The 20806-nt window shown below is 41.8% G+C and overlaps 1 protein-coding gene across 3 annotated transcripts in view; it reads left to right on the top strand.

Annotated features, from left to right (window-relative positions):
* SHTN1 (shootin 1) overlaps positions 1-20806 on the top strand; it is a 95464-nt gene that overhangs the window by 24735 nt on the left and 49923 nt on the right. For all 3 annotated transcript variants that reach the window (XM_045854553.1, XM_045854555.1, XM_045854554.1), the window contains exons 3-8: positions 99-159; positions 6595-6689; positions 12474-12642; positions 15219-15316; positions 17264-17345; positions 20648-20742. In XM_045854553.1, the coding sequence (XP_045710509.1) occupies positions 99-159; positions 6595-6689; positions 12474-12642; positions 15219-15316; positions 17264-17345; positions 20648-20742 (600 nt within the window). The remainder of the gene's footprint in view (positions 1-98; positions 160-6594; positions 6690-12473; positions 12643-15218; positions 15317-17263; positions 17346-20647; positions 20743-20806) is intronic.

Here is a 20806-nt window from a genome sequence, read left to right as displayed (position 1 = left end):
TTTTCTTTTCGTAATATTGGTGGTGTTTGTAAGTTTGCTTTTTCTCGTCTTTCCAAATGATGATACAAACTCAGTGTTTTCATTTTTTCTCATTTCAGTGTGACAAAATTAGGCAAGAGCGCGATGAAGCTGTTAGAAAATTGGAGGAATTTCAGAAAAGTACGTAAGCATTTCAGTGGATGTTATAACATGCAAAGCTATGTGTGGGGATTCTGGGGGTAGACGTGCCCCCTCTTTATTACTGATGCATCGGGCATGCAAGAAAGCAAGAATTGTCTTCTCATTTGTCCCCCAGATACGCTGGTATTACTGGCATTTTTAAAGAAATGGAATGAGCATTATTGTTTTATGAGTGTGTTACTATAAAAGACAGTTTGTACTTGCTATAAAAGATTTTATTATACAGAACAGTGAAAAGAGAACAAAAATTACTTGTTATCTTGGCTTTTTGAGCAAAGTCAATGTTAGTATTTTGTAGTCTTTCCTTCCTGGTCTTTTATCTGTAATATGTGTATCTACAAAAAAAAAATACAATCATACTTTGCATTTAGTTTTGCAGCTTGCTTTCTTCGTAAACAATATGTTATGGTCATCTTTGTCAGTAGAGATGTGTGTTAGTTCTCATCGTTGCCCATAGTATTCTGTTACATGGTAGTGCCATAATTTATCCCAGTGTTTCTTCACCGATAGATGGGTTATTTCTGGGTTTTAGTTACTATAAACAATGCCACGGCAAGTATTGTTATACATACATCTTTATAGTGGTCTGCTTAGTTCTTTAATTTAAAGAAAAGGAACTCTAGGTATAGAACGTACACAATTTTTAAAGTTTGAATGTTTGAAATAGCCCTCTCACCAAGGAAAGTTACAGTCCTGCGAAAGTTGTAATATCTTCTCTGGATTTTTGCTGTGCATTTTTTATGTGATGTAAGTTTGTCGATGCTCTGTCCCCTAAGATAGGACGTATCTGACGACACTCAGAAGGATCAGAAGGAACTATGTCATGGGAAAAGGGCCAGACCTTAGCAGGGAAAGTGACCCACCCCCTTGGGAGCGGGGCCTTTCTGCCCTGTTCTGCAAGTGCTGTATTAGCCAGGCTGTTTGATCGTATCATACAGTGTTCACTTGGTAGCTGCACAACAAAAGACTTGATTCTTGTGTAAGCTATAAAAGTGAAGCATGATCGTTAAATTTCAATGGCCAGTTTATTTCACGAGTCCGGCTGTGACAAAGGAAATCTGAGGGGAGCGCTGTTGATATCACCTATCTCTGGGGGCCGATATGCTGCGACCAAAGTGTCTCCTGTTTATGAATGTAGGAATTCTGGTCTCGGAGGATCTTCTCCGTCCCCAGAGCAGGAGCCACAGGATGTCCTTGTGCTTGTGCTGGCAGCCGAGTGGCCTCTGAGAGAGTGGCACATCGACATTGTGACCGGTCACCGTGCCGAGTTCCTTACTGACAGCGGATGGGCCACTGTGTGCGGTGGGGGCAGTCCCAGTGGGGCTTCCTTAGTGGGGACGAAGAGAGCTTTAAGTGTTTTTTAAAAAATTTTATCTGTGGTTCACGACCTTCAAACACAGGGTAGACCGTCAGCTTTGGAGGGGAGCGAGGCAGTTACGTCACCAGTGAAAAGCATTGTTCGGTGCGAATCCAGGCAACCCAGAGCAGTGTCTGCAGCAGGAAAGTCTGGGCAAGTGACCCTGACTTGTAGGCTGTTCGAGGACGAAACGAGATGCCCGCGTGAAAGGCGCTGGTGAGCGCAGCGCCTGGCATTACCGTCAGCGTCCCTGGAGCGCTGGTTGCTGCCGCCACCATCACCGTTGCTGCGCCGTCCGGCGCTCGACTGCCCTCCGGTATGGAGGTCACGTATCACTTGCCTTTCGTGAGTTAGTTTCCAGACACCAGCCTCCACCCACCTTGGGACGGCTCTCGGGGAAGGGATCTTTTCGTGCTGAGTTGAAGCTGGACCCCCCGTGATGTTTACCTGCTGGGAAGAGCATGCTTTTCCCAGCTGGTTTTGCCCATACGGAGGTGGGCAAAAGTAGGCTTGCAGTTTTTGTATGGAAAAAGACATGCAGGCTGAGATCATTACAACAGCTTTATTAACTCAAGATGTTACAGCCGCAAACCGTCTGCCCACTGTGTAGTTCCGTGCCATTCTTGGCTCTGTCCCAGGTCTTCGTGAGCCTTTCCCCTGTGTTTCTGCACAAAAACCTCTACACAGCAGAGCCGGGCTCCCTAGAAAGACAAGACTCCTGTGAACGTAGAAGTGGATACAGCCCTCCGAGGTCTGCACGCCGCAGCGTTCGGCTCTCTGCCCGGCGTGGGCACGCCAGTGTTCCCACACCTGCCAGCTTTCACGGCTGTCTTCTCACTACGAGGAAGGCCTCTCTCTGTAACCTGGTGTTGCAAAAGAACTTACGATACATCATTCATCACATACTCTTTACAGGCGTCCTGGCATTGAAGCGTTGCCGAGAGTCGGCTGGAGGGAGAGGTGTTTCTGCTCAGGAAGCAACGTCACTGGTGGTGTCACCTTTAAATATGACAAATCAGAAGGGGGCGTAGAAACTGGAGTCACCTAGAAATAGTTTGGCTGGGCTTTACCAGTTAGAGCTCTCATTTGGGGTACATGCTTGACCTAACTCCTCTGGGCCTCGGTGTCCTGAGATATAAAGTCGCTGTGAAAACACCCACCTCGCGGGAGGGCCGTGAGGGTGCGAGAGAGCACACGTGAGGGCTTTAGCACGCGGCCGATCGCAGCTGGCTCTGTGAGAGGTGGTGGTGGTGGTGGTTTCCTAAGCGATTCTCCATGACGGAGAACGTATTTGTAAAAAGGTGTTCACAGAGGAACTTAGCCAGACACATGTGTTTTCCCAGTCACTCAGACAAACACAGACATGACCACCGGCTTTGTGGATGGCAGTGTGCTAACTGCAAGAGGTTCAGACGTGAGTAAAACGAATCTCTGCTCTAATGCTCACAGGTAGCAGAAGACCAAAACAGCAAACAAACAAACAACAACCCAGTTACCCCGCAGTGCCATGCATTCTACAATAGCAAGTGTGTGAGAGTGTTTTGGGGTCATTGAAAGGGTCAGAAAAACTTTGCTGATTCCACTCGACTGATAGAAACAATAATTGGTATTTTTTTAGGACATACTTTGATGTATTCAGAATCATTAAAAAACTTCTATTATGGAAAATTTCAAGCTCATACAAAAGTGAGAAGACGGTGTAATGAACCGTCTTGTTCCCAGCATACAACTTCAACGGTCACCAACTCAAGGCCAATACTCCCCTCCTACACCTCCACACACCCACCCACACTGACCCCACATTGTTTTGGAACTAATTCCAGCCACCGTATCATTTCATTTGTAAATATTTCGGTGTGGATTTTTGAATACTAGGATTGTTAAAGACATAACTGTACTAATAGGGTCATTTTATTTAAAGCTCATCCTTTTTCTTGCTTTTAACCTTCATGGTATCCAAGTTAGAGGCATTTTAGATGCACTGGTCATGGATTGTTGGGTATTGTGGGACACGCCCAAATTTTAGGACTATGAGAAAATCATTAAATGAGCAATTAAAGGTTTTTAAAAACATTTGTCCTTTGAAAGGGACAAATATATTTGTGTATTTTAAAAAATTCTGTTTTGTGTCATGTGACCTGACTTTTGGTGTCGGAAATGAGGTCACGCTTCTTGAAGGTATAAATGTTCTTTGGAATATGCGCTTCCATTTTGGATCTAGGAAGTTGGTGAGTAGGGTTCTATGATACCAATTTAGCATTGGGGCAACTTTTTTAAAAAGATTTTATTTATTTATTTTTAGAGCAAGGGGAAGACAGGGAGAGAAGCATCAAATGTGTGGTTGCCTCTCGCATGACCCCAGTTGGGGACCTGGCCCAAAACCCAAGCATGTGCTCCGACTAGGAATCGAACCGGTGACTCTGGTTTGCAGGCCAGCACTCAGTCCACTGAGCCACACCAGCCAGGACTGGGGTCATTTATTTGTACTAAAAACTAAAGCACAATTTTTAATTTCTACTATTCTCACTTAGAGGAGGAAATAAAAATCCTGCATGATGGGGTATTCTGTATCAGAATTGGAGAAAATGTGGGGTAGTGCTACCTAGCTAACTTTATCAAGTTAAATTATAGGGAAGCTTTTTACAAAATGTTTAGAAAATAAGTGGGTTTCTTTCTCCTTTTGCTAGGCTTAAACCTTACTACTGTGGAATAATTTTTCTTACTCTCCCGTGAGCAAGAATGTTATCGAATAAAAAGTCAAATTCCTATGAAAAATGCAGAGTGTTTATGTTTTTGTTATGATGGTGGAAATACCAGATTGTGGCAGAAGGTGTCAAGTAGTTAAGGCTAAAAATTCAAAGTAATATTTGATGTTGTAAAAATTGTATAGGTTTCTTTTCTCTTTCCTTCACATTTTTGAAGAACCTACCTTGTAAATATAGTGATAAAGTGCCAGGAATATTAGGATTTTAAGGAAATAATAGAGCCTATTATTTAAACTACAATATAAAAGGCAATTATATTGATGAAGAGCTACATGGGCTTTGTGTGTGTGAATAAACTTGGTCTGTGTTCAGCTTCTATTTGTTCTTCTGGCATAAACACATATTGTGTGTGATTCCAGTTTAATGGGGACCCGTTTGTATGCCAAGCAGCTGCATTTTAGGACCTATTGCGTGATTTCATAGCTCTCTGAAAATTGGTTCTATTCAGAACCAGAGATAGAAGAGGAGAAGGGGGGTGGCGTGGAGGGGGGAGGGGGAGAGCTTCAACACACAATCATTTCTTTTCAATTGGAGCCAGAAAGGTTGATGACAACATGACCATTGTGTTATAATGGTCAGACCACTAAGGCATCTGTACCTCTCATCAAGGCTTTCACACAACAGCAGATACAATTTAATTCACTGCTCTGTCAGCAGTGCTGATACCATTATGCCGTCTGTCTCCACAGTTATAATCACTGTCGTCTGAGAAATGCAGTTGAAATGATCTCGAGCAGTCAAAGAAACTCTCAATTAAGGCTGCCACTTCCAATGTGTCAGATTGTGTCTTATGCACTTGGTACAATTTTCACTTCCAATCCTGTTTATTTACAATGTCTACCAGTAATTACGCTTAACGTGTCATTTAGTGAGGGGGGCCCCTGCCAAGCCGATTGTTGGGTGCTGCTGTACCATTGAGTGGGAGTTTCTCAAAGTCAATGCCATCAGCAGCTTTTAGGCCCTGATGGGATGCAGTAGTAATGTTGATAATGCAAGTATCGTGCTCATCAAGTCATAATTAGATGCCACTCAAATGTGCCACTTGTAATAACAGTGTTGGTTCATGTTTTTCTCGGTGACTGCAACTACTAATTAGTTAAGTGGTTTTTGGTTGGCCTGCGTTTGCCGCAGATTATTATTACCCCTGAAAAAATGTCAAGGTTAGAGATGTTTCTGGCCATTTAGTGCTGCTTTATGAATTTGAATATTAACATAATAAGAACTTTGGACAGACTTAGGAAGTAATACATTTTTGTATTTAATTCGCAGAGAAATTTTTTCCCCTGAGTTTAATCATAATTGTAGGTTAATTAAGCTTAAATGAAGCAAAAGTAATCTCTCTTTGTGCTACGTGAGCCCAGTGCTTTTTGCCTAACTTTGCTGGCTTTCACGTTTGGGCACCCTTAATGTTCCTGTGTTGTAAGCCCAGCCAATGTCAGTCACTATACATGTCTGCAGTTAAGTAAGTTTGAGATGGTGAGCGTTTTCTTTCAACTGGAAATACGGGTGAGAGGCATTGCGTTTTTCTTACTTGATTTACAAAGTTCCAAATTACTTTGTACCTTTACATCTCAATTTATATAAACCAGTTGCCCCCCAAAATCTGAAAAATTACTATTTTTCAAGCATTGGCAAAGTATCAGGTAAAATTTACTTTTCCTAATCTTCCTGACAGTCTGGGATGCAACTTCCTAGCATCTGTTTTCATCATAATGTAGTACAAAAATCATGCTGCTGTGCTTCTTGGTCCTACTAAATAGGAAGTTTATTAAACAATAGTAAACTCCCCTCTGTCACTAATAAAGAAGACTATTGCTAAACCCACTGGCTAAGCTGCCTGCCACATTGTTACTGCTGTTTTCAGAGGTCAAGATTTAGTTTTTAAACATTTTTCTTTAGCTAATTTTCCTTATTAGATCCATCTGTTATATCCTGCCAAACAAAGGACATCATGTTTGTCACTTTTTATTTGTGAGAGGTTCTTTTGTTTAATTTAGTGGTCATCTGTACAGCTCCATAGAAAATACACAGTTAAAAGTTCTCCTAAATAGCTTTCTTAAAATATGTGCGATAGCCATAAAAGTTCTTCGTTGTGTTCTTTTTTTTCTTTCTTTGTTTCAAATATTAGCTAAGATTTAATCGGGGCAGTATCTGAAACACTTTTTTTCATGATCACGGAAGGTCTGGCCGGCCGAAGAATTGAGTGTTCCTAATCATGGGACCAATGTGTGGGCTTCTGGAGGAACTGACTAATCTTTGAATACTGAGACTTTTTTTTTCTCTCATTCCTAGTTTCTCACATGGTTATAGAGGAAGTTAATTTCATGCAGAACCATCTTGAAATAGAGAAGACTTGTCGAGAAAGTGCTGAAGCTTTGGCAACAAAGGTGAGACTCTTCCAAGTAAGGAAATCCTACCTGAGCTTTTAAATTTCTACTTGCTTTTCTATCCAGTGGATTCTCTCCTCTTTTGGCTGTTTTAGTTCTCTAATCTGTCTTCTGCTCCGATGAGGAAAGAGTTGTAAGGTCTCGGAACTCTGGGATATGACCATGTAAATATCTGTCTTTGTGAAAAGATTATTTTTATTGTAAAAGGGCGCTTTTGTGTGTATTTCAGCATTTGTGCTTTTCGCCTCTGAAAAACAGCCCCAGAGCGATCTGTTGAACTGGACTTTCCCAGTGTCTCTGCATTTGGTTAAAATGCTCACCAAGTTTCAGGCTAACCTGTTGTGACAGAAAAGAACAGTGAGTGTTTTATATTGGAGCCAGATGAAAAAGTCAGCCTCAAGCCTTACAATTCAGGTGATTATTTGTGAAAGCAAAGTAAGGGCATGCGAAAGGTGACCTCCAGTGCTCCGCTGATTGCTTCTAGCTGATGAATTTACCAAGTGTGTAATTTTCTATACTCTGTCTCATCAGAAGTGCATTATTATTAAAGAATGTTTTTATCTCTGTCTTATGTATTTTGGGTTGGGTAAAATGCATCTGAACCATTTCATCAGAAAATGGATTACAGCAATTTTCACCCAAATTTCATTAGTAATGCTGGTTGCTTCTTTACCTACCTCTAAAGTATTCCTTTTCATGTGACTGAAATTCTACAAATCAATCTGTCTGTCATCTATCTATCTATCTATCTATCTCGTGTGCATTAACAGTATCTTGCTTGCTTAATTGTTTGCACGATGACACTGCATTAGAACTCATCAGACATGCAGTCAGAATCTAACTAAGACGATAAATACATGTATGTAACTTCTCTTCTGTTACTTGTTTAAAGAACACACAGCAATGCAGGCCATTGCTTTAAAAACAGTGATAGCATGGGTGCTCCCGTCCCGTCTCCGCCCGGCTGCACTCCACGGGCGTTCACTGGTCCATAGTAACGTGCGGATTCTCTCTTCACTTTCTTCATTTCTTCTTTTGGAGCAAGTAGGAAAAAACATATTCGGAACCTATGAGGTGCTCCAAATCTTGTAGTGTCTAAGAATAATCTCTGTATTTTCTCCCGTTATTAGTAAGTATTCCTGTTGCAATAGTACATCTAAACCAGGGGTGTCAAACTCATTTTCACCAGGCACCAGCCACATCAGCCTTGCGGTTGCCTTCAAAGGGCTGAAATAATTTTAGGACCACATACATGTAACTAATCCTTAACTGTTAAGGAGTTGAAATTACGTTCGGCCCTTTGAAGGCAACCCAAGGCTGATGTGGCTGGCGCCTGGTGAAAATGAGTTTGACACCCCTGATCTAAAGGAAGAATACTGACTATCTCTCAGGGCTGGCAAGGTTATGGAGATGGGTGGTTTGGGAGGCGGTAGATGCGGGTTTTATTCCTGGTTGTGTCATTTTAGCCATATGTGGCTTTGGGCACGTTACCTATGACCCCCATACTGCTGCCTCGTCTGAAATGACAGGAGGGTCTAGAGGTAGTCCTGGAATGAGAATGGGGCGGGCTTTTCTTTTTTCATTATGCACGTTCATCATTGATCCATGTGGTAATTTTAAAAATTATTTCATTTCCCTTCCCCCGTTTTAAACTTAACAGGTAACTTTGAATAAGAGAATGCGCCTCTCTGAGCTACAGCTGACTGGTCCTAAGTGTCAGGGTGGGGCAGGGTTGGCTTCTTAAGAGCACCCCAGATGCACCGACTCAGGGAGCATGGCCCAGGCACGGCTGTGTGGAAAAGCTGCCAGGTGACCGTCACGGCCGTCCCTGGATACGAACCATTGTGTGACTGATCTGTAGGGTCACTGTTGCAAGTGTTTTGACAACAGGATCCTTATGCAGTTTTTCATCTGTTCTTTAAGAAGCCTTTTTGAAAATGGACAAATGGTTGGTTTTTCAGGTTACACTGTGAACTCATAGGGATTGGCAGAAAAAAAACCCAAAATCTACTTAGTCAAACAGTGTAGACATTCTCATTGGATGCGGTAGATACCGCAGCTTTGAACGCAGTTTAGAAGCTTCATTGTGTGTGATCAGTAGAGGAGAGCGACACGTCCTGATTTAAGTGTCATTGTCATTTTGAAAGTAGGGTCCGTCTTCTAAGCAGCAGAGTTTCTTGTTTTTCTGAATTTTTGCTCTCAAATTAACGACAAACAGAATGTTTAATTCTTACAACACAGTTTGACCGCGTAATTTTCTTAAAAGCAAGTATGGATACTCGGCTTTGCCAAAATGTGTAGGCTAAATTGATAAATGTAAACCAGCTATTTAAGGCCAGATCTGTTTAACTTGTTATTTTGTATGTATCTTTAAATGACTGTTAAACTGTGTGCCATATAAAAAACTCCACTTAAATTTTAATATTGAAGATTTTGTTACTGTAGGGTTATAAGATTCATTTTTACCCTGTGATTTATTTTAGAATGGCTCCAAAAAAAGTAGCATGCTATTAACTTATATAACTTGATGAATGATAACTGCAGAGAAATAGCCAAAACTTGTGAATTCAGAGCTTTCAAAAGTGTTCAGTTAGTGTAGTCATAAGATCTTATGAATGTACCTTATATTTCCTCTTTCAAAATATTAAAGTAATATTTTAGAGAACATTTTTGAAATTTTTTGTCTGGCTTTTTTTTTTTTTTTTTTTTTTAGTTAGTAACTTGGTTAAATAGAGTAGTTGTATTATAGCCACAGACTAGCTGGTGGATTTTGATGACTGGTTTGGTAGAAGCATTACACTCTTGAGGGCAGAACTTCTGCTAGGTTATTGTGTATTACTGTGATGGGTGGCCTGGGAAGTAATGTATTCAGCACCAATTGGAAAAACTTAGTATTTTCATGACAATCCTGGAGGAAGAAAAGTTTAGAAGGACACTTTGGTTGAAGAAAATTAGCTGATAAAAGATTTCCAAAGGAAAATTAGATGCACAGACTAAAACTTTTGTTACTCTTAGTAGCTAACACTTACTGAATTTTTACTATACATCAGTCACTATATTAAATACTTTTTATGTAATATCTCATCCTTAATCTTCATATTATGGAATAGAGACTATTTTTATCCCTAGTTTGCTGCTGAGAAAACTGACACTGAAATATTAGGTCATTGGAGAAGCAGAGACAATTTGATTGTAGAGCTGGTTCTTAACTCTGGTGTACCGATTTTGTGGAAGTAAATACGCAGGCACTGCATCACACTACATCGGCGATTCTAATTACTATTGATGTACACTGGAATGACCTGGGGAGCTCTGAAGGCATCCTGTGCTGGGCCTTGCAGCCAGAGACTTGGGTCTGGCGAGGAGGGCTGTACACTGGGGTTTTTAAAACTCAGTAGAGATTCTGATGTGCCCAGTTGCAAACCATTGGATGTTAGGATGCAGCAGTACAAATAGCTTGTTACTTAAGATTTTTTATTTATTTATAGGGAGGGAAGGGAGGGAGGGAGAGAGAGGAGAGAGAGAGAGAGAGAAACATCAATGTGTGGTTGCTGTGGGTTATGGCCTGCAACCCAGGAATGTACCCTGGCTGGGAATTGAACCTGGGACACTTTGGTTCCCAGCCCGCGCTCAATCCACTGAGCTACGCCAGCCAGGGCTAAATTGTTACTTTTTTAAACACTCATAAAGAAATGGCATTGCTTGAGAATTGACGAGGATCTTTTTTTAAAAAAAAAAGACTTGACGTATTTTTAGAGAGAGGGGAAGGGAGGGAGGAAGAGAGGGAGAGAAACAGCGATGTGAGAGAGAAACACTGATTGGCTGCCTCTCGCACACGCCCCGACTGGCGGTGGAACCTGCACCCTGCACCCCAGCATGGGCCCTGACTGGAACCGACCCGGCCACCTTTTACCTGGTGGGACGATGCCCAGCGCGCTGAGCCACACCGGTGGGGACAGAATCGACGAGGATCTCTGAGTCTCTAGTGCTGTATGTGCCGTAGCATTCACGGCTCAGAGCCCACTCCGCCCCCCAGTGGTGTTCACCTGCACTCTCCGTTTTAAGGAGGAGGGGTTGGGCAGCCCTGGGCCTCTGTACCTTACTCCTGGTCTTCAGTGTAATCTGGGAGCTAGAAGCTGGAGGGCCGGGGCATGAAGGGCTGTGTCTTAGCCCTGAAAAGACCTCATCAGGCTTCCCAAGAGGAATCCGTGGAAGAATTCAGAGCCATTTCTTGGAGATTCTTCCTGATTCCCCAGAGAGGAAGCGCCTCTTGTGCTCTAGAGCAGGCGACTTCAGACACATTTAGATTCAATATCACTGAGTAAGAATTCGATCTCCCACATTGAAATGGGCTGGGCTTTCCCTGAGAGAATCCCTGAGGGATCCTAACTGTGGCCACGAACGAAGGGCCAGAGCTACACAAGTACCAGGCTAAACATCTCATTCTGGCGTAAGGGTTACTGTAGGGAAGGGCAGGGCCTTTTCAATGAATTATGTTTCTGTGTGTGTTTATTTTCAATGCCACTTATTAAATTCAGAACTCTTTTGGTAGTCAGTGGCCCTTAGTAAAGGAAATATATTTGCATTTCTATATCTTACATTTTATACTAGAAAAATCAATCTTGTAAGTATGTTCATGTACTCAAACAAGAGAAGACTTTTATTTTTTAGTCTTGAGAATAGAAAACACCAGAAAAACTCTGTTTTTCTCCTGTGGACCTTGGACCACATTTAGTCCTTGTGTGTGCTTTGTACAAACGTTTATATGAACATAAACACATGAGCTAAAGAAGTTGAGCAACTGAAATGAAAAACGAACTCATTTCCACATTAATGAATAACAAATATATTCATGAATTTGGATTCCTTCTCTCTGCTATGAATTCAAAGCCGTTATAGAGATAATGGAAACATATCTTGAACTTTCTTACATTGTGTATCACTAGAACTCTCTGTGCAGATAGCAACACGTCTGGAACTAGCTCGAGCCGGAGAAGAAGAAAATGTAGGGATTTGTTACCGAGGGACTGGAGAATCCCACAGAACCTGTGAGCTAGAAGCAGTTGAGGAACGGGCTGGAGCCCTGTGGGAAGCCCTAGCCCCACTGCTTTTCTCCGCTTCTCTCCTCACACCAGCTCCCTTGTAGCTCTGCTACAAACAGACTGCCTTCCCCTCCTCCTCGATTCAGTCGTGGAATGTGGCTGCCAACAGCTTCTGTGCATCCAGTGGAAAGAAACTCAGCTCCCTGCTCCAGCCTCCAGATCCCTAGAGAAGGGGTCCGCTTGGCCAAGCCCGGGGCACACACCAATTAGCTGTGTTTGGGAGGAGCATGACTGTCCCCACAGGAACAGTAAAGAGGTGTGGCAGCACCCAGAACAGAGGGAATGCTGGGTGAACAGACCTTTAGAAGGTGTGCACAGCACAGTGACCAAGAAAACACTGGCTTGAAATAAAGTGCTTTCATTAAGAACAATCAAACTGATCTTTGGTTTAGTCTGTGCTGGTGTTTTATCTTCATTCTCCTTCTATTTCTTACCAGTTAGAACTAGCCTTCTCACGTGCTGCTGGCTGTAATCCGGGCATCAGGTCTTCCTTAAAGCAATAACCTTAATATTAAAAAGTGTAAATAAAACCTTATTTAATGAATCTTCTCATTGTTGTATCATGCTGTGAATGTTGATGAATAGGCAAGACAAAAAATACACTTAATTTGTCTGCTGTTTAAAACCCCAAGATACTCATTTGACTGCTGTTAAAAGGACTGTTTTTTATATCTTGCCTTAGCTAAATAAAGAAAACAAGACATTGAAAAGAATCAGCATGTTATATATGGCCAAGCTGGGACCCGATGTCATCACCGAGGAGATAAACATTGATGAGGAAGATTCAGCGGCAGACCCAGAGGCCACCGCTGACACGTGTGTCTCGGTGCAGTGTCAGAAGCAGATCAAAGGTGGGGCTTCGGGCTTAATCATTGAGCTTAGTTTTGATCATGTTTATCGACCCTGGTTGCACAAAAATACCGAAGTCTGGGTTTTATCTTGCAAAAATTGTGATTTCAGCGTCCTAAGGTATAGTGTGGCTGATAATCATGATAGGGTGTAACATTTGTGCTTGATGAGTTGCTTTCTCGTCTGGGACTGGGCGTTTTGGAAAGCACTGTCTTGACAAACAGCCAGTTAGTCTATAAACTTCTTAAGAATGTGGACTATAGGTTAAGATATTCTTGGTGAAAATAAAACGAAATGAGAGAAAGAATGAATAAAAAATCTATTTGGTCCATGACTTCTGAGTGTGGGTCTCTGCTGGAATCTTTGGGGGGAGATTCCTCCCCAAATTGCTTCGTATCTGCCCTCAAAGGGTTTTTTCTCATCTAATTCAGGGAACGAGCTGTAAGCAATATGCAGTACTGCACAGCTGTGTTGATGAGCAAGACCTGGTGTCAGGCAAGATCATAGGATACACTTATTAAGTACACACTCATTCATAAACATATATACGCATTGCGAATGTTAAAGATGTAGGAGAGAGATTTTGTTTCAGTAACTACTGGCGTATTTTAACTTAGTGCCCATGTCAAAAGCAATTCTCGTTAGCTTGGTAGACAAAGTTTCAATTGGAAGTATTAAGAAGAAAGTATAGTCAACCCTTCATTTCAGTGCATTCCGCATGCGAGCATCCAACCAAGGGCAGATAGAGAATATTTGAGAAAAGAAGCTCATGTTGTCGCTGACACGTACTGTGTTGTTCGACCTAAGATGATTGCATCTGTACTGAACACATACAGAGTGTTTCTTAAACAATAAAGTATACAAATTACTTACATAGCATTTACATTGCATTAGGTATTATATCTAGAGATTATTTAAAGTATAACAGGAGGATGTGCTCAGGTTGTATGCAGACACTATGCCATTTTATATGCCATTTATATGATGGCATTTGTGGATTTTGCTGTCCGAGAGGTCCTGGAACCAATTCCTGCAGATACCAAGGGATGATTATATAAAGAGAGTCATCTTTAATCGACTCTTCCCTCTCTTAACCTAGGACAAAATAATATTTATGTTGGTGAAGACAGAGGAAGTTTCAAGGGTTTTCTTCTGTCCATAATGCTCCCTCCCTGTAGGTCCTGAACAGCACGGTCCCTCGTGCTGCATTCAGGGTCGGCAGCCAGTAGACAAAGTGATTTTGCAATAAGTCTCAGGACTCCGTTAAGTGGGTTCGTGTAAAAAGTTTGATTTAATTTATAAATAACCACATAGCAGGTTTCTTATTGTCCTTGCAGAAAGGTAAGAAATTAAGAGCAGTTAAGAACTAAGTGGCAAAACCAGAAGCCTGGGTATAAATTCAAGTATTCTGTGTTAATCCATGTATATTTTTAAACATTCGAGTGGGGAAGTAACTCGAATCTCACACCAGAAGCTTTTGCACTTACAGTGGCTAATATTTTCATTTTAATAACACAGTTTTCATTAAATCCCAGTAACCAGAAATATGAAATAAATTAAGAAACAAAACACCCACAACTCTGGAGAGAAAATTACTAGAATTAACCCTTTTTCAAATAGGTTATATTTTTGAGTCAGTTAAAATAATGTTTAAGGGCTATAAATTGGCAGCAAGTCAGGATATTTTTCTTCAAATCAAAGTCTCCAAATTATTAACTGCCCAATTGTTTATATTGTATTGTGACAAGAGTCCATGGCCATTATAAAATAGAAAAGAAATTACTACAATGCCTTAATTTGTTTTAAAGCTTAAACAGTTTATTTGAAAGCTGAAAAAAAAATTTGCTTCTAAAATGCCAGATAGTTTTCTTGACTGTGGGTTTGGTGGAACGCAAAGAAAACGTGATCCGGTGCATTTAACACAGTGAGTCTGCGTGACTTGAAATGACTAAAAAGGCCATTGCTGGAGGGCACGGAAATGACATTTGCATTGTCCTTCGCTTCTTCATTTCTCTTTTCTTTTTTTAAAAAAATATTTTAATTATTTAGTTTCAGAGAAGGGGGAAGGGAGGGAGAAAGAGAGGGAGAGAAACATCAATGTGTGGTTGCCTCTCACATGGCTTCCATTGAGGATCTGGCCTGAAATCCAGGCATGTGCCCTGCCTGGGAATCAAACCGGTGACCCTTCGGTTTGCAGCCTGCGCTCAATCCACTGAGCCACACCAGCAGGGTCCATTTTTCTTTTAATTATTAAATAACCTACCTGGCTGGCGTAGCTCAGTGGATTGAGCGCGGGCTGCGAACCAAAGTGTTGCAGGTTCAATTCCCAGTCAGGGTACATGCCTGGGTTGCAGGCCATGGCCCCCAGCAACTGCACATTGATGTTTTTTTTTTCTCTCTCTCTCTCTTTCTCCCTCCCTTCCCTCTCTAAAAATAAATAAATAAAACCTTAAAAAAAAATAACCTGACCATGAGCTGCACATGGGCTGGCCTTTTCCATTCTTTTGACAAGATTGATTTCTTTTAAAAATATGTTTATTTATATTTTTTCCCTTGCTTTTTTTCTTTGAAAATGCAGAACTTCGAGATCAAATTGTATCTGTTCAGGAGGAGAAGAAGATGTTAGCCATTGAACTGGAAAACCTCAAGAGCAAACTTGTAGAAGTCATGGAAGAAGTACGTATCTTAGGCCTGGCAGGCGAGGCCTTCCGCGTTTTCAAGGGGCTCAGGGGCCGGCCATGCTGAGAACTTCCCTTTGAAAGCTGAGGTCTGACAAGTGAGCCAAGTACCGGTTCTGATCTCCTCTTCTCCCCTCTCTCTCAGACCTGCAGAAAGGTCTAGAAAATCAGATCCTAACCATTCGTGTACCCACTGCTTAGCTTGGGACGGAAGTAGCATCGAAGTGCTCCCTGCTGCCCCTTCTGTTTCACTGTGGGAGGCCCGTTTGTGCAAATGGCATCTTGAATTTAGGCCACACACCTTATTGCTGCCGGGAAAGGAGTATTTTGCTTCTCCAGTGCGTGGCTGGCTCAGTTGGGAGAGGCTGCCCCCCCATATACCCCCAACACAGGCATAGGTGATAGCTGGTAGAAGGGGTTCGAGTAGGTATTTAGAGAACCTGTTCCTTTTTATTTTTGAATTGTCCTTAAGAGCAGGAGTACATAATTGCCTTTCTTTGCACATGGCTTCAAGGATCTGCCTTTGTCGATGGTTCTCAGTCTCTGTAGCCCAGAGCCTGCTGATCGATGTGCCGTAGCACCTTGAGATCCCTCAGAGGCCTTACAAGTGTGCCGAGGTATCATCGATCCTTTCAGTGAGCAGCCTCACCTGATTAGTTCCCATCCCCATGCTCTCGTTTCCTCAAGGGCCACAGTGTGAGAGGGCTGGGGGAGCCATGCCCGCCAGCCTCTCGGCCCTGGGAGTTCCTACTCATGGTGGCAAAGCATCCCAGGGAATGGGAAGAAGGGTGATGTTTTGGAAATGGCATTCTTGCTGGGCATTTTATAGCAGTTACCAAGTGAGGCCAAAACCGAAAGTGGGGGTTATACTAAAAGAAGTCAGTTCGGAGACTACCCGAAGTGTCGATGCATTCAGGGGGTCGGAGTCCTTGTCAGGACCATGGCCTCAGCTTGTGTCTCAGCCATGGAGAGAGACGCATTCTGATGCACGGTGTTCCTCAGCTGTCGTCGCTGATCGATGCTTCTCTCCCTCCCACTTGGAGGTGTGATTGGAAGCTGTTTCAGAAGTTAGTTTTGTGATGACTGTTTCAAGCATCTGAAAAGTATAAAAAACAAAATAATGAACATCTACATGCCTACTGTCTGCCTTAATACATAAAACATTCAGGGAGTATTGAAACCCAGGTGTCTTTTTCTCCTTAGTTGCATTTCCCCAAACAGCAGTTATTCTGAATTTAAGTTTTATCATTGCAGTACGTGTGTTTATATTTGTATTGCAGTACATAGCATTTTGAGTGTTTTTAAACCGTATAAACTTAACCTGCTTTTTACATTCTACATAATGCATTTGGGATTTATCTGCTTTGATATGTATAGCTTTACATTTTTTTTTAACTATGCTATTCTCATCTCCTATTGGTAGATGAAAAAAAATTATTTCAGACATTTTAAGTTTGGGGGGAATATTATCATATGTATCTTATTTAAACCAAAAGTCATCCAAATTGAAAATATTTTTTAACTTAAAAATTTATGTATGTTTTACCTAAACCAACTATCATCAAAGGTTAAGATAAATACCAAAATTGGGTATTGGATCTCTAAATGACTCATGTATTTTCTGAGTGCTCTGTAGTGGGATTTTGCATTAAAAATACCAATCCTTTGCACTGGCCAGTTAGAACACTGCCGTGTGTAGAGACCAGAGCCAACGCCATTTGGGATATATGAATAAATTCTCTACCAGTCGTGCATCCTGACTTAAATAGTTCCTTTACGGCTTTAAGGAGAGCCGTAATGAAAGCCTGATGCAGGGAAGCCGAATGCTACTTTAAATTGTGAACTCCTTGTTGCAAGTTGAACAGCAATTTGCGTATCACACATCACCATATGTCATGTCTTACAACTTTGGGTGTTTTCTCTCCTCAAAATCTCACATTTTTAGGTAAATAAAGTTAAGCAAGAGAAAGAGGCTTTAAATTCAGAACTTCTTGATCAGAGGAAAGTCTTAGAAAAATGCAATAGAGGTATGTGTTTCCAGTTTTTTTTCTCAAGTGCATATATAACTTACTTTGTGTGTATATACGTATATATTGTGTTTTATAAATGTGTCTAAAGACCCTTGCAGCAAGAATCTTCTCCTGTATTGTGTTTTCCTAACTTACAGCAATGGGTCTCTCTCATTTCCATTTCCTCACTCACCTTAGGGTCTTGGGACATCCACAAGTGCTTGTACTTAAGAAACTTGCAACCCGCTCATTTTGAAGCTTTTGACCTAAATGTTTATCCATCCTACATCTATCCTGGGACCATGGCCATATTGGCTGTGCCCTCAGTATTTGTGTATTTGGCAGGTTTGTTTAGTAAACCTCTTTTCAATCCAGAAGAGATAGGATATCTACATAATACATGCAGCATGATAGGAAAGTGTTTTAGATTAGGAGGCTGTGGAAGACGGGACCAAGGGAAGGCGCGAGCACGTACCGCTACTCAAGGTGCAGACAGACGCATCCCCGCCTGTGTGCCTGGAACCTGATGCCCAGCTGCCCCGGGGCCAGCGCAGGCTCCCGTGACCACCTCGCAAATTCACGGTCATCTATACGAATCCCATAAACATGGACCCACTCCTCAGGAGAAGCAGACGTGTTCCTCTGGTGAGAAGGAAATTTCTCCCAAGGTGACTTCTGGAGAAAACTGCGGTTTGATCTTAATCCTTGTCGTAAAACGCAGGGCCTAGTCTCACCGCGCTGTTTTTTGTGTCCCCTGGTTTAGGACAAGGGAGTGACACTAAAGTGCGGCCCTGCAAACATATTCTGAGACAGAGGACTGGCTGTGGTTTTGTCCTCTGGTCCCCTTCTTTCCCAGTCCAAGAGCTACAACACTGAAAGGAAATCTTTCTGACCCAGGGCCTTCCCTGTTTTTGATGCTAGTTCTCCATCTTAGCATCGCTCATGACTTGAGATTTTGGAATAAACAAAGAACCTTGTAGTTAAGTGTGGGAGATGTACTCAGTTGTAACATGTCCTCAGCTCTTTCTGCCTTTGAGAAGGTAGAACTGGCGTAGAAGACGTCTCAGTCTTGATGCACTGGGCTAGAAATGGAGGGTTCTACGAAGATTGACCACATGGATCTTGCCTTCAGAGAGCCCCTCTCCTTGGAGGAGGGAGGGAGATTATATAAACAATCACACAGCTCGGACCAAACTGACTCCTGGCAGAATCCGGGTGAAAGGGACCGGGACACATGAACACTCACTTCTTATTACAGTGTTGTGCACATAGACAACAGAGTCAGTTATCCTGCCCGGGGCTTCAGATAGTCGCCGCACAGTCTTTGTCTCCTTCATGAAATTTCTTTTTAAAATAGCTCTGAAAATAACGGAGCTCTCAGGGACCTATAATTCACATCACCAACCACCACTCTTATTGCTTTACCCGAGTAAGACTGTTCATCTTCCCTCCGAGTCGGCAGCCGATTGACAGAGTGTGGAGTCTGAAATTCCATGTCATTACACCGCAAACCGGTCCTTAGTCAGTTAGGACTGAAGGGCCCCGGCGGAGCCGCGCTTGAAAGCGGCCATTAAGAGAAGGCCTTTTCAGAGACGGTATCGATGCGGCTCAGCTCGGAATCGCAGGTGCCCCGCCAGGAGCAGGCCGAGAGACCAGGGTGATAGCCACCTGCCTTGTGTCTCACTCACTGCTAATGGCGTCATCACTCCCTGTCTCGGCTGTATCATTCTTGAACGAAACGGAACACCAGGTGTCAGAAGCTCTGAGTAATGCGTGTGCTCTTGTGTGACGGGACCTTCCCCCGGAGATTTCTGTCCTGTCGTGACTCTTCAGTTCAGGGCTCTAGGCCTGCATGGGTCCGAGGCTGTTTCTCTTCTTTGTAAACACGGAGAACACTTCAAAATAACTTATATCTGTTTTTCTTTTTATTTGGCTAATATACTTTGTTTGGTGGAAAGTATAGATTCATACAAAAAAAAAAGGAAAAAAAATACTCTCAATCTTTCCAATCTAGAAATAAGCACTATCAACATTTTAGTGTATATTTTCCAATCTTGAAAAGTCTATATATACATTAAATTGTTAGTTAAAAATGTTTATAACATATATGGAAGACAAAGAAAATACCAGCAAAATGGTCTCCTTAACCATTAGTACCTTCCAAGTTCCTGAACACCTTTCTCTATGCATACCCATCCCTTGGATTTTTATCATGTTTAATTTTTAATTTTGCCATATACGTTTGCATCCTTAGACTACAGCATCTTGTTTAATTTTGTGTGTTTTTGAACTTTGTAAAATGTTGTAATTTTGCACATGTACCTCTTCAGCTTTGTGTTTGTGAGGTCTGTCCATGATGAAGGGTTTTGCTGTGGTGTGTTTTTTTTTTCCCTGCAGTATCATATTTCATTCAATGTCTGCATCAAAATTCTCGTAGCCTGTATCCTATTGGTGGATGCTTGAGTTTTTTCCCGTTGTTTGCTATTCCAAGTCATAGTGTTGTGACAATTCTTATTCATGTCTCCTGGTATGTATGTCCAAGAGTGTCACCAGGGTATATGACAAATGTAAACTTTTATGTGTATTTCAGTACCAAATGCCAAATTACTTTTTAAGTAGATCTGTAAGTTTACATTACTGGTAGCTGCGTGTTTGTTCCTGTTTGTTCTCTATAATCTCCAGACTTGATGTGTACTTTTAATTTTTTTTGCCAGTCGAGTCTTTGGTGAGTATAGGAAGGTATCTGTGTTTTTACTTTGCATTTCCTGTTTACTAACGAAGGTGAGTATTTTTCTACATGTTTATGGGCCTTTTACATGTTTCCTCTTCTGTGAAATGCCTTGTTAGTGTGTTGAGTATGTGGCTTTAAAAAAAAAAACCAAAAGGAACTCATTTAAGATATCACGAATGCCTTTTCATTCAATAAATATGCTTCTACACTATAACTTTGATGGCAGAATACTATGTCTTGTACATACTATACTTCATTGGTCCTTCCACGTAGACCATTATGTTACTGTTTCCAGCCACGATGCGGAGGCATCTCCGCCACTAAGTCTTTGTGTATGGTCACCAATTATTCTCTTAGGAGGATAAACACATTCCTAAAAGTGGCATCGTTGAGCCAAAGAGTATGAATAACTAGAGTTTGATTCACATTGCCCTCCAAAAGGTTTTATCGGTTTACGTCCCATCCAGCAACGGTGGAGAGTGCTTATGCGCCTGTATAAAGAATGTTTTTAACACTATTTTCATCCACATTCCTGATCATCTGTGTGGCGTATTGTCCATTCCCCGCCCCCACCCCTTGTCTTCTTAAGTGTCCATGCTGGCAGTAGAAGAGTATGAGGAAATGCAAGTAAACTTGGAACTGGAGAAGGACCTTCGAAAGAAAGCAGAGTCATTTGCACAAGAGGTAAGTAAGTATCTTGTAGAGGCCTAGTTTTAAATTTTTATTTCTTAACTTTGCAGATGACATA

Source organism: Phyllostomus hastatus, unplaced genomic scaffold (assembly GCF_019186645.2).
Source record: "Phyllostomus hastatus isolate PE091 unplaced genomic scaffold, TTU_PhHast_1.1 phas_scaffold_1066, whole genome shotgun sequence".
NCBI classification, from domain to species: Eukaryota; Metazoa; Chordata; class Mammalia; order Chiroptera; family Phyllostomidae; genus Phyllostomus; species Phyllostomus hastatus.
This window is presented reverse-complemented; position numbering and strand designations above follow the sequence as displayed.